This window comes from Phyllobates terribilis, unplaced genomic scaffold (assembly GCF_046119375.1).
Source record: "Phyllobates terribilis strain yellow unplaced genomic scaffold, ASM4611937v1 Scaffold_1__5_contigs__length_1240528914, whole genome shotgun sequence".
NCBI classification, from domain to species: domain Eukaryota; kingdom Metazoa; phylum Chordata; class Amphibia; order Anura; family Dendrobatidae; genus Phyllobates; species Phyllobates terribilis.
The window spans coordinates 218155169-218169583 of NW_027362761.1; the positions used below are offsets into that span (position 1 = coordinate 218155169).

Consider the following 14415-nt stretch of genomic DNA (forward strand, 5'->3'; position numbering starts at 1 on the left):
TTCTCAAATTACATTATTATTTTTATTATTATTATTATTACCCAAAATGGAAATTCCAGGTAAAAATATATCACTTTTGTTGATGTTAATAAAGTCGCAAATCTAATTTTTAACTTCTTTCCCCATTCAGGAGCTTCCTGAATACCTAAGAGAGCAGACATACCTGAAAGAATGGCATATTCATAAAACCCTCATAGATACCATTCCAGACTATATTCAGACATTTGAAGATATGAAAATTTTGGATATGTCGCAAAACAAAATCACGTGTCTTCCTCCTGAAATAGGTGAGTAAAAAGATTGTTTCATTTCAGACTACAGGGAATAAAATCATAGATGTATATACAATGTGTTGTGTATTATATCTGCAAGTCCATGAAACGGAATAGTAAATTCATAAAGTAATAGATACCATTCATTTCTCTAATGCATCTTAAATGAAACGATCTGTGGAAATAGTCTTCGTTAGAAATCTCAGCTTCCATGCTGACCTATGTGTCTACGTTTGCCGACTATAAAAAAAAATTTGTGTGGACTTCTAAGGGTCACTTAGATGACCATAAACACAAAAAAAATTGGTTCCGCAAGACCTCAAGGTGTATGTATGTTGATGACCTCTGGAAAATTCACTCTTGGGCCACACTCCTTAAGATGGTAAAAGAACCGAGAACTCTTAGTATAGATAAGGAAGGAGCCAATCCACTTTACAAAAAAGAACTTGGCTATACAGGTACAAGACCTGGTAGACATAACTTCTGTGTTGAACAATGGCATAAACTTTACATTTGCATGTGAGGGCACTTTTCTTATATGGTATCTTGCAGTTACATGTCTTAACTGCCTCGGTTCTTCCATCTCTGACGTTGTACTCCCAGTGAACTGAAGTGCCTGAGCCTAACAATCTAGAATTCTTTCTCACCAATTTCAAATTGAGCTTACACATAGCTTTTTGTTCCCTTTGCCTGCCATATCAGGGTCCCCACTAACCCACAGCTACCTTATGGACTTCCGGCTCTGTACCGCTGGAATATTTCCCTTCTCCTCTTTATTGTCTTTCTGTTCTAGCCCCAGGACTTGACAGCCATATTTCAGATTCACAGCCACGTATCAGTATCATATGAAGACTTGTAACTCTGTCCTTCCCTAAGACACCATTGTGTGACTTTGTCCTCTCAGTTTCTGGCTTCTCACTATCTACATCCCAACTGATTAACTTCTAGAGAAATCCTCTCTACTCCATAATGTCTTCCTGCTGCAGGGCCTAGATAGTTAGTAACATTTCCCTGTTTGCAATGTGCTCTTGGTCTCATGCTCTGTTGAATTACCACATATAATGTAATACAGTGCATTGTACATTACATTCTGCATGAAAGTCACAATAAATGCATAAATGCATCAGCTTAAAAAATAAAGCACTTAATATAATACATAAGAACTAATACAATCGTCAGGAGAGTGCTGGCGGTCTTCCAATTTTCAATACTTTGATTCTGTTTTCACAATCCCTTCCATCTGTGTCTTATCTCTTGCTAATTCACATTTCTATGTCACAAAGTGAGTTTAAAGTGAAAGAGGGTAGCTTGGTTTGAAATGTCCCATTTTCATCTGAAAAACTGGGGTGTGTATTTAATTATACCAGAGGAGAATTTGGCACCATTATGCACTATACAAAGAAAACAGGCCCATGGAGGCATTGTGATGCTCTGGGCAGGGCTAGTCTCTGGGTTGTGTGACCTGTGCAGCTGCAAAGGACGCATTACCCCTCCCCAGCAAAAGAAGTCCAATCACTGAAAAATAAAAGAGCTGCACGGCACCTACTAATATAATTCCCACTGCAACATAATATCTCCCTTTTCTATATGACTGATTGAGGTTGGTGATATAGCAAAATACCTGGTGACAGATTCACTTTAGTCATAGTTGTGACAGCTTTATAGCCTATTAGAGGAAAGATACCTCTATGATCCATAGTGATCAAGTGCAGAAACTATATTGCAGGGACAGTATACTGCAGGGACAGAGAATATGCAGTTTTTTGGAAGGGAAAATGTGAGACCATGAGAAAAAATTCTTATTGAAGGGAAAACCAAGATATAAAACCAGAAAGAAGATATTGAGAAATTATACCTGACGGAGAGGGGAAATAAGGATACTTAGAGGAAAACATGATAAATGGAAGTGATGAGTAATACCTTTGGGAGAGCTGATGACTATGTGTGGTAGGAATGATACCAAGGAAGAGAATAGATAATATCTGGGGTGCTGGAGATAAAAACTGAGAGAGTGGAGAGAGAAAATTTAGGAAAGATTGGAAGATCATACCTTTGAAGAAATTTAGAAAAATGTAATACTCTGCAGGGTTAGTGGTGATACAAGTGAGATGATATCTGCTTTTTGGTCACTATCTCACAGAAATAAAATAGACTAAAAAGCAAAATCAAAAGGCTGCATATACCAGAAAATATTGGTAAAACTACAGCTCCTTCCACAAGAAACAAGCACTTATAAAGCTCTGTCAGCTGAAAAAAAAAACTGAATATTGCGATACTTATAAACTATTTTTTAATAGAGCGATTAGTACATTTTTTTAGTAAGTAAATTTATTGTAAAGAAAAAATTACATTGGTATCATTGAAAGGTTATTGACCCACAGCAAAAAATAGGAAACTTGAGCAGTGAACCCTGTAAAAAAATTGTAGAGAAAAACTATGCCGGAATTGATGTTTCTTGGTCACCTCTGACACCATAAAAAAAGAAATAAAGTGCGATTGAAGAGCCGCACATATCCTCTTCTCTCTGCACAAATAAGCTAAAAAATTATAGGTTTCCAGATATTGTGACTAGTGATGAGCGAACATGCTCGCCACTGCTCGGTACTCACCCAAGCATCACTGTGTTCGACGTGCTCGGTGAGTATTTCCGGGATGACGGGCAGGAACTCGGGTCCCCGCCCTGCATGTTTGGCGCTCTTTAGAGAGCGTGTTCCCTTTATTTTTTTGAGCAGTGTAGTTAGTATAGGTATTCCACAACATATATATATATATATATATATATATATATATATATATATATATATATATATCCATCTGAACTAACAGTCCTTCTGAGGACTAATCCAGCTGCATATATTCAGTGGTAATAGCAGGCGTTAGGCAGGCAGGCAATGTATGTGGCAGACTGCAGTGCATACAGTGCAAGAGGGTCCATTGAATGTCCTGTTATATATATATGTTGTGTAATACCTATACTATGTCCATCTGAACTAACAGTCCTTCTGAGGACTAATCCAGCTGCATATAATCAGTGCTAGGCAGGCAGGCAGTGTATGTGGCAGACTTCAGTGTATGATACAGCACAAGAGGGTCCATTGAACGTCCTGTCTGCTGCCGTAATAATTATAGATATTTGTAGACATAGCCCCAGATATCAGGGGCCAGGGCAAATTTTTTTTTTTATCCTAATCCTCGTTATTTGCTTAAAAAGCAATCCAGAGTACACCATTTTTTCTGCTCCATTTGTTTGTTCTCACTGCAGAATAAAGCCAGATCTGTTCCATATTTCAGAGATAAAAATCCTTAAATTTAAACTGAATGTGGAAAATATTGGCCTCCTTTTCCATTCTGCTGCAGTGTGTTGGTCAAGCTATTCACACTAGGTGTCTAAGAATAGTATTAGTAAATTACAGGCCTGCTATTTAAAACCATGGTTCTCTGTCAGACATAACACCTATAACAGTGTTCCAAAATTAGACACTTCTTCCATTTTCATTTTGTTGCAGTGTGTCGGTTAAGTCATTCACACCAGGTGTCTAAGAATAGTATTAGTAAATTACAGGCCTGCTATTTAAAACCATGGTTTTCTGTCAGACATATCACCTATAACAGTGTTCCAAAATCAGACATTTCTTCCATTTTGATTTCATTGCAGTGTGTCGGTCAAGATATTCACACTAGGTCTCTGTGTCGAATAATATTTGTAAACTACAGGCCTGCTATTTAAAACCGTGGTTCTCTGTCAGGCGTATCACATATAACTGCGGTTCAAATCCAGCACATTTGTAGTGAACGTGGAAAATATTGTTTTCCATTTATACACTGTAGCAGTGTGTCAGTGTACACCATTTTACAGCTCCATTTGCTTGTTCACAGAATACAGCCAGATTTTTTTCATTTTATTCAGATTACTGTATTGTGGAAGCAGAGGAACTTTTTTCAGTGATCAGACGCACGTGATCCATATGACTGCTGTAATAATGCAGAAATTTTGTGGAGCGTGCCAAATATTCCACTCCTTTTAAAGTCAGCCACCTGTGTTTTGTTGAACCAATTGACATTTGGTCGCTGATAAATACTATACCATTAGGCAACTGCCTGAAACCGTGGCCATCAGACGTTATCCCATATGACCTAATAATCCAGCAATTATTGTGAGCGTGTAAAATATTACACTCCATTTAAAGTATTGCAGTAAAGGGTTCAAACCCATTCACAGTTGGCAGCTCACAAATACCAATATCTTTGAAAAATGTTGTCAGAGTAGTCCACTTTTGCGGACTGACAAAAAAAACATACCAAAAACAAGCTAAAATGGAAAAAATGTTAAGAAACTTTCTCTCCAGGGTAATGACTTGTATATAAGGCCAAATAAATAAAAAAAATAAAGTTATGGACTGTGGAAGACATTTATGCGACCAGAATGAAAACTCATGTGTAGCTGGCGATGATACCAACTAGCAGCACCTGTTCCTATTGTAAATGCATCTGACAGCGTTATCGATAGCGAATAGAATATATTTTACATTTTTTTGGGCAGCACCAGCAGCACGCAGTATAATCCAATAATACCTAGCTGGATCGGTATAATACGCTATCCATACTGCGATACCTCACCCGTAAAAGAATTTCAGATAGGACAGTTAATATTCTAGAACATAGAATCTATTTGAATTGTCCTTCCCATTATTAAGGAGTGTGTCTCCTATACTGTTGTTGCATAAGCAACAATTTCAAGGGCTGCCAAAAATTAGGACACACTCCAATACACATTTGAAGAGATGTAAAAAATAAATAAAATAAAAAATAAAAACACAGTAGGATCTTTCTTTAGTATAAAAAGCATGACAAACCGCCTACCGCTGCAGAGTTGTTGAAAGCTGTGCTAAAGAATATGGCTATGGTGAAATATAACCTTCACCGAGAAGCAATGTCAGTGAAAAATATTGGGTCCACCAGAGGATTTGATTCTGAGGGCCCACCTTTCTCCCCCGCTCAAAAGCCCCATAGCAGCTGCAAAGTTTGCCCTATCATGAACTCTCCTGATGGGGAAGCCAGGGCCCACATGAGGATTCTCTGGTGAGCCTGTAAAAACCCTGCCGAGAAGCAGCCCTGGCTAAGAAAAGTCTGTGGGAAGGTTCCTGGACACCCTATGGCTGCTTTATTTACTGTGGACTGGCTCCAACAATCTATAAGATTGCAATCTATGATCCCTTCACTGGCTCCCATTGGCCAGAGACTTCATTTCAAAACCGTAACCATGACATGCAAAGCCATCTACAACCTTTCTGCTCCATATATCTGTGATCTAGTCTCCCGGTACATACCAGCGCGCAACCTCCGATCCTCATAAGATCTCCTTCTCTACTCCCATCTTCTCTCCTCTTCCCACAATCGCACACAGGATTTTCCCTGTGCATCCTTTCTACTCTTTAACTGTGTACCCCAACATATCAGACTCTTGTCTACTGTTGAAACCTTTAAAAGGAAGCTGAAGACCCACCTCTTCCAACAAGCCTACATCTGCAGTAACCCTCACTCCACCATGGCAAAAAACAAGGGGAGGCGGGCACCAATAGGTATAATATGCTTAGTAAAGATCAACCTTTGCATGAAAAGGCGTGCAAAAAAGAGGGAAGAAATGCAACATAACGGGATCTCAATACAAAAGATATATATATTTTTTTTATTATTATACAAGCGAGTGTAAGGCAGCACTAGTCATCATAATGGGGGATACTCGCTGCACCGGGTAAATCAAAGCACACCAGCAATGTCCTTCCGGTATTTCTTAATGCTGCAGTTTATTATTATCATAAACCGCAGTTCACACAGTCCATCTTAGTCCACCACCGGCATGTTTACACACTTAACATCCGGGATTCTCTCAAGTAGCAGACAGGCCCAAGTGGCCCAAGTAACAGCCTTCAGCAAGGTAATAAAATAGCAATGTCCATATTAATGTCCATATAACACAGGGTATTACCTTTGCTGGGTTTAGCTGCTGCAGTCCATTAGGCTTGCCACCACTGTGGCTTTGCGGCTTCCCAGGTGGGGGTCTCCAGCCGTCGTTCCCTCAAAGGCCCCTGACATCCACACAGGATCCAGGCTCTGCCTTTCAGGACTCTTCACCAATAATCCGCCACCACTGTGGCTTTGCGGCTTCCCAGGTGGCGGTCTCTAGCCGTCGTTCCCTCAAAGGCCACTGACATCCACACAGGATCCAGGCTCTGCCTTTCAGGACTCTTCATCAAAACCTCTGCCTTCCAAGGCCACTAGCATCCACACAGGATCCAGTCTCGACCTTTCAGGCACCAGGCTTCACTCGGCCTCACTAGGCCTCACACGGTCGGTGTCCCACACACACGGGAACAGGCCTTACGCCTCTCACAGAACACACCTGTCTCCCATCAAGCAGGGTTTATATATGCATCCCGTGCACACACACACACATACTGACAGGACCTTGCTGATGTCACAGTCATGTGATCAGACAGACATTCTATGCGTGCAGGACCGGTGCTATGTCACAGTCATGTGACCAGTCACCTGAGGGGGAAGGTACATGGTCAGGTAAAACACATCCTGGACCATTACCGTAATGCCAGCAAGTCGCCGCATTACACGAGCCACAACACAAACCATTAAAAACAAATAAAACCCCCAAACAACATGTCAAATAGCCCGAGATCAGGCTGAGGCACCTCCAAACCACCCTGATAGAAAGGACATAGGAAAGTGAACAATCACATAGGTATATGGTAACTAGTGAATATATGAGTATACCATGTGGTTCCAAAAAAATCGCTAAAGCGTATATGTAAACATGCTGGTTAGCTGCCATTGAAAAAAGTGCCAAGTCCTCTAATAGGGAAATTGCGTTTAAAAAAGGTTTTATAACGTGCACAATACTAGTGCCAACTTTATTCAGAGGCCCTACAGGCACTATAGAGATAATGAAAGGCAATTGCAAGTCAAAGTGATATGCCTACAAAGGACAATGTTGAAACAATGCATTCAACAGCTGCCAGAGTAACACAAGCACAAAATTAAGCAGAGTTAAACAGTCGTACTGAACCTATGTCCATAGCAGAATTCATGGGTGGATAGAGGATGGTAACCCCACGCGTATCACCATAAAAAATGGCTTCATCAGGGGAAGAGGATGCACTCCACCATACTGCTGCACGACCAGCTGTACCGTCACATCCCTTATAGATTGTTTGTGCGCCCCTTACGGGCAGGGTCCTCTCTGCTCTTGTACCAGTCAGTGACTTCTTTTCACATGTAAAGTGCAATGGAATAAATCGTGCAATAATAAATATTAATAATTATACTACTTTTTCTCTGGGTCAATTGATGGCACTTTCCTGGTGACTGCCCCTAAATTGATGTTTTTTGGCAGTTTTTGGTCCCGTTTGAAGGTGTTGTGTATACGTTTGATTTTGATACCCATTGAATCTAATGGCGTTTGGCAATGTTCGGCGAATATTCGACAATTACATTGTCGAATATTGCAAAAACAGCGATTGTAATACAAAATTAATATTGAAATATTTTCTCGTCTCTAATCAGAAGCACCCTTAAAAAAAGTATGTGGGTGTTGCATCATAGTCTCCCTGGTGATATGGTGGTGGAGGATGAGGAGAAGGAGGAGGGTGACATAAAATAGAACAATTCCTAAAGGGTATACCCATGTCTGGGTATGAAGAGGTGCATGGGCATAGACCCCCCAAAAAATAACCTCTGAATTTGAGTTTATGTTTGATGCTATCATCTGGTGGTGTCGAGAAGTCTGGCCCAATTCAGCTCTTGTTCATTTTTATAAGAGTCAGCCTGTCAACATTTTCAGTTCACAGGCGGATGCATCTATCAGTTTTATAAGTTATAATGCCCCCGGCTGCACTAATAACTATCTCTGACAAAACGCTTGCGGCCAGGACCTACAAGGCATAGGAAGACAGTACATGTCATGTGTCCAGCTTGCATCTTCCAAAACTTTTCCCTCCTTGTTAGAGTACCCCATATATCAGGGCCTGGGCGCTGGGAGGGTCTGAGAAAACTGTCCAAGACCTTTGACAGCATTCTTCTGCCTCTGACGCATCTGGTTTGTGTCTTCCTCGCTTGTACTCCTTGGTTGTCCAATGAACTGTCTGACTGTGACATCTGCTGCCAGCGTTGTCAGATGGGAATGTTGTTTTGTTATAATTCTTTAACAAGAGCCTGAACTTAATATCTCGCAAAATGAACTCCTTCAGTTTTCTTCCTCTACTAACCTACCTATACCTGACTTTGCAATTTCCTTTAGGTGCTGCCAACATAACTCCCACTCGGCATGCCTGCTATCTTGGAGTCATATTTGACACACAACTTTCCTTTATTCAACTTGGAAATTCACTCACTCACTCATATCACCTGCACCTTAAAAACTTCTCCAGATACTTTCTCACTTTTGATACTGCAAAAACTCTTACAATCACTCTCCTCTCCAATTCATTCTGAATGCAGCAGCCAGGGTTGCATTTCTATCAAGCCACTTCACCAACGCCTCTACCCTGTGCCAGTCATTGTGCCCTCTGTTCTGCAACTGATCTAAGACAGACATCCTCCTTAATCAGAACCTCACATCTTCGTCTCCAAAAATTCTCTTGTGCCGTGCCAGTTTTCTGTAAAGCCCAAAATGCGTACAACGCAATGGTCACGGTAAAGGCAGGGAAACATAAAGTCGGCCTTGTGTGCCAGACTGCCAACAGCCAAGACCTCCTTGTTCTCACCAAGAGTATAACTGTCAATGTTCTCTTCCTCCTCCTTATTATTAGTGTTGAGCCACGCCCGTAATGTTCGAGTTCTGTTCGGTTCGTCGAACACCCGTGTGTTCGCCAAACTGTTGGTCGAACTGTTCGTCGAACACCTTCGAACAACGTTAAAACCAATGGCAGGCAAACAAAAGCACATAGAAACACATAGAAAACACCTTCAAAGGTGTCCAAAAGCTGACAAACTGCTCAGAAGACAAAACTAACACATGGAAAAGTGACAAGTACATATAGTCATGCGAAAAGAAAAGAGGTGGAGGAGTAAAAGGAGGGGGAGACACAGATATAGGCATGTCATGCCCTTCTAAAATCCAAAAAGTGAGAAGCCGACACGGCCAGTCCGTTCCTGCCTGTGCCACCTCCGTGTCGCCGGGTTTGTGCCAGAGCCGCGGTGGACCCTGACGGCCAGCCCCCCTCTCCCAATACTGGTGCCTGTCCGCTGGTGGGTTGAGCAAGCCCCCCTGTGGTGGAGGCAGCTCTAAGCTTTTTAATTTAAATTGTCTCTCTAATTTGAATGAATACACTTTAAATCCATTTACAAGGATCTATTGGAGGGCAAGTATCATGCCAGCAGCCGCGTAATTCCAGCTCCAGTAGCGTCCACTAAAGCTGCTGCAGTTAAAAAGCTTTTATAAGGATCGAGCTCGGCTGTCCACCGCAAGGCATCCTACCGCCAGTCCCAGCCCCTATGCCTTTGGGTGCCTCCTGATGCTCTTCACTGAGTATCCCGTGGTCCCGAAGCATTTCCTTTGAAAAAATTAAGTGTCCATACTACAGCTGGTGTAGCTTGCTTAACAGCAGGGATAATCCGCTGACTTGCAGACACTGCTGCTAGGCACAAAGTATTTCCTGGGCTAGATGCAGTTAAAAATTTGTAATTAGATACTCTCGTTGGATGCTGAGAAAGCATTCCATAGAGTCTCCTGGCACGCCATATATTATTCTCTTAAAAAGCTTGGGGTAGGGGTCTAGGGGACCCTTTTATAGCCAAAATCACGGCCCTGTATCGCAATACGTCACCTAGTCTGAAGATAAATGGAACTGTAGCACCCTGAGGGCTCGGTTGCTACAGAGGTATTGCACCTCACCCAGAGGTGTGATATCTCACTCTCAGGTAAGGATGGAGTGTGGATCAGGACCCGACACCTGCATGCATTACACCACATTGCCGTGGGGCATGGCGACCAATATGCCCCTGAGATCGGCACGACAGTCCCTGTCCCTGGCTGGAGTGGGGGGAGGGAACACTGAGGAAGGGGAACCCTGTGGTGCAGGAGCAGGGAGGAAGCAGTTCCTGGGTGCATGTTTTGATGGCGCCGTGCGGCTTCCCACTGTGTATAGATGGCTACGTGCGGCCCCCCGCTGAGTATAGATGGCGCCGTGCGGCCTCCTGCTGTCTCTGGGGGGAGCGCCATGCAGCCTCCCGCTGTGTATAGATGGCTACGTGCGGCCCCCTGCTGAGTATAGATGGCGCCGTGCGGCCTCCTGCTGTCTCTGGGGGAGGCGCCGTGCGGCCTCCTACTGTGTATAGATGGCTACGTGCGGCCCCCCGCTGAGTATAGATGGCGCCGTGCGGCCTCCTGATGTCTCTGGGGGGGGCGCCATGCGGCCTCCCGCTGTGTATAGATGACTACATGCGGCCTCCCGCTGAGTATAGATGGCGCTGTGCACACGTAGCCATCTATACACGTATACTCAGCAGGAGGCCGCACGTAGCCATCTATACAGAAGGGTTGGTAAGAAAAGCCAGACAAAGGACACACAAAGGGGGTCCTGTGAAGCGCTCCAAAATTATCTGGGAGTTGTCTGAGCCCCTCACCTGGTGAGCACAGTACGACGTGGGCAGCCGTTACCTGCAGAAGTGGTCTGGATAATAAGAACTGTGAGTAAAGGCCCTGGACTGCATCACTGACTCCGTGTCATTACTGCTGCTGCCCTGCACCATCACCCCCATCCCCCGCATACACTGCCCTGAGGCTATACTCCTCCCGTGGGGAGTTATGCTACGCTCTGCTGCACCCACCACACCAGCCTCAGTGGTCTGCCCTGCAGCGGCAGTTCACTCGGACCGCAATCCACGGGTGGCGTAGTCCGACATTTAAACATCAAAACCACATAAATAGTTCCGCCACTGGTTTGACCGCCCTGAGCCACGGAACCGGGTCACCACCACGGAGACTACAACCACCAGCATCCACCAAAAAGAGTCCGGCTCTGGGTGTCCCAAGGCCCAGGGGGCGCGTCAGAACATTTTCCTCACCTTTCATAATCACCAATGGGACAAGGCAGGGATGTCCTCTGTCCCCTCTCTTATACATCCTAGTGACAGAGCACCTGCTCTCATCAATTCGCCATAATCCCAATATTAGGTGGATTGAGGTCGGAGGCACCGAGTACAAGTGCTCTCTATTTGCTGATGATGTCCCAGTATATATCACTCAATCACATATATCCATCCCTGCTGTTATGGCTGAAATAGATCACTTTGTTACATGGTCAAATTTTAAAATCAATGCAGCGAAGTCTGAGGCCCTTGATGGCTCCCTCCCCAAATCCATACAGGATTCCATGCAGTACAACTTACCCTGTGAGGGCCAGGCAAAGGGAATCAAATACTTAGGAATTCCTATTCATAGAGACCTCTTCCGTCTATGTTATCTTAATTTTGGGCCTTTTATTGAACAACTCCATACAGACCACGGTTGGCAAGTTAGAACTGTAAGATTCACTACGTGAACCACTGGTGTTTTGTGGAAAAGCACATGTACACTGTGTTCCAAATTATTATGCAAAAAGTGTGTAGGAGTGATAAGGGAAGAATTTGTTTGTTTGTCAGTTAAACTCATTGATGGTGATGTGTGTCAGGGCTCTTTATATCACTGTAAGCAATTGCAGACACCTGGGCTAATTAGTTTAGCAGGTGTGTCCAATGAAAGGCAAGACTACTTAAGAAGGCTGTCCCACATTATTAAGCAGCCTACATTTTCTGCCAAAATGGGAAAGAAAAAGGATGTGTCGGCTGCTGAGAAGCAACAAATTGTGGAGTGTTTAGGTCAAGGCTTGACTACAATCAACATTGTGCGATAATCAGGATGAAGTGTCTTGGCAATCAAGAAGTATGTAGCTGATTCACAGTACACACGTGTGCTTGCTGATAAGGGCAAATTGAGGACTCTTTCTTACAGGCAATTACGTCAGGTTTAAAGAGCAGCGGCAAAAAAGCCTTGTCATAGCAGCAGACAAGTTTTTGAAGCTGCTGGTGCCTCCAACGTCCCCCGAACAACAAGATGCAGGGTCCTTCAGAGGTTTGCAGCTGTGCGTAAGCCATCCTGTCGACCTCCTCTATCCACTGCACACAAGCAGAAACGGCTCCAGTGGGCCAAACATTACATGAAGACTGATTTCAAAACTGTTTTGTTCACGGATGAGTACGTTGCAACGCTCGATGGTCCAGATGGATGGAGTGGAGGATGGCTGGTTGATGGACACCCCACGCAAACACGGCTACAGCGCCAACAAGGAGGAGGTGGAGTAATGTTTTGGGCTGGAATCATGGGGAGAGAGATTGTCGGCCCCTTTAGGATCCATGAAGGGGTAAAGATGAACTCCATAATGTATGTGGAGTTTCTCAAACAGCACTTCCTGCCATGGTTCAAGAAGAAGAACCTTGTATTCCACAGCAAGATCATTTTCATGCATGATAATGCACCGTCTCATGCTGCACATAACACATCTGCATCTCTGGCTGATATGGGCATAAAAGGGGACAAACTTATGGTGTGACCACCATGCTCCCCTGATCTCAACCCCATTGAGAACCTCTGGAGCATCATCAAAAGGAGTGTCTATGTTGGCAGGAGGCAGTTCACATCTAAGCAACAGCTCTGGGAGGGTATTCTGTCCTCATGCAAAACAATTGAAGCAGAAACCATCCAAAACCTGACAAATTCAATGGACGAGAGAGTTCAGAAGCTCCTTTCGAACAAGGGGTCCTATGTGCAAATGTAACATCACCTAGAATAAAGTTTTGAGTTGAAAACTGTTTGATTTCAGTTTCTAATAACCTGCTAATGCTTATAATTTCAAAAATGACCATTTTTTTGGTCTTTATTAAAATGAAAAGGTTGATCGAAGAGTGTGGGGGATCTAAGAGTGTGGCAACCCAGTAGTCAGGATTACTTCGAATTCTGACAATATGAGGGTCATGTTGCAGGTAGTGCAGCAAGAAGGCATTTATGTGTCTTGCGCATCTCGGAGCCCCAAAATTATTTTCCGGGCTAGATGCAGCTAAAAATTATTATTCATTTTAAATCTGGTGGAGCTTAGTATAGATGGCCTAATAGAATCAGTACTGCACACTGCTACAAAGCCCAAATTATTTTCCAGCCAAGATACAGATAAACATGATTAGTAATTTTAAATCTGGTGGAGCTTAGTATAGATGGCCTAATAGAATCAGTACTGCACACTGCTACAAAGCCCAAATTATTTTCCAGCCAAGATACAGATAAACATGATTAGTAATTTGAAAGCTTAAAACGGTTGGTGAGGTGATTTTAACCAATCATCAAGCTTTTACTCTCCCCAGGATGACACAGGGGTAGAAAAGTCGTTTCGGATCCATGATTTGTTCATCTTTATGAACGTGCGTCTGTCTACATTATCAGTGGAGAACCGCGTGCGTTTATCTGTCAGCACACCACCAGCAGCGCTGAACACACGTTCAGACAGAACGCTGGCTGCGGGGCATGACAAGATCTCCAAGGCGTAAGTGGCTAGCTCCGGCCATTTATCCAGATTGAAAGCCCAAAAAGAGCAAGGGTCCAGTGACACAGTCATGGCTTCAATGTTTACTTGGAGATACTCCTGTACCATCGTCTCTAGGGTTGACTATGTGTCAGACTTCTTGTCTCCTGTAGCCTTGCAAAGGATGGGCTAAAAAAGTGGTGAAATGATTCCGCAAAATTGCTGTTACCAGCAGATACTGTTGTGTTTCTGTTACGGTCTGAGTGCTGAACACTCGACGGTCCCACGGTTGGCAATTTGGAACTGTGAGATTCACTATGTGCACCACTGGTGTTTTGTGGAAAAGCTCATGTAAGATTCTGCAACAGTCTCTGCTGATACTCCTGCATGCGTGCATCCCTTTCTATGGCAGGAATAATTTCTGCAAATTTACTTTTGTACCGGGGATCTAACAGTGTGGCAACCCAGTAGTCAGGATTATTTCTAATTCTCACAATTCGAGGGTCATGTTGCAGGTAGTGCAGCAAGAAGGCACTCATGTGTGTTGCGCATCCAGGAGCACCAAGTCCCTGTTGTGTTGG

At 43.5% G+C, this 14415-nt stretch overlaps 1 protein-coding gene across 2 annotated transcripts in view; it reads left to right on the forward strand.

The window, feature by feature from the left end:
- LRRC2 (leucine rich repeat containing 2) overlaps positions 1-14415 on the forward strand; it is a 637261-nt gene that overhangs the window by 226161 nt on the left and 396685 nt on the right. For both annotated transcript variants that reach the window (XM_073653022.1, XM_073653032.1), the window contains exon 4: positions 131-287. In XM_073653022.1, coding sequence (XP_073509123.1) covers positions 131-287 — 157 coding nt within the window. The remainder of the gene's footprint in view (positions 1-130; positions 288-14415) is intronic.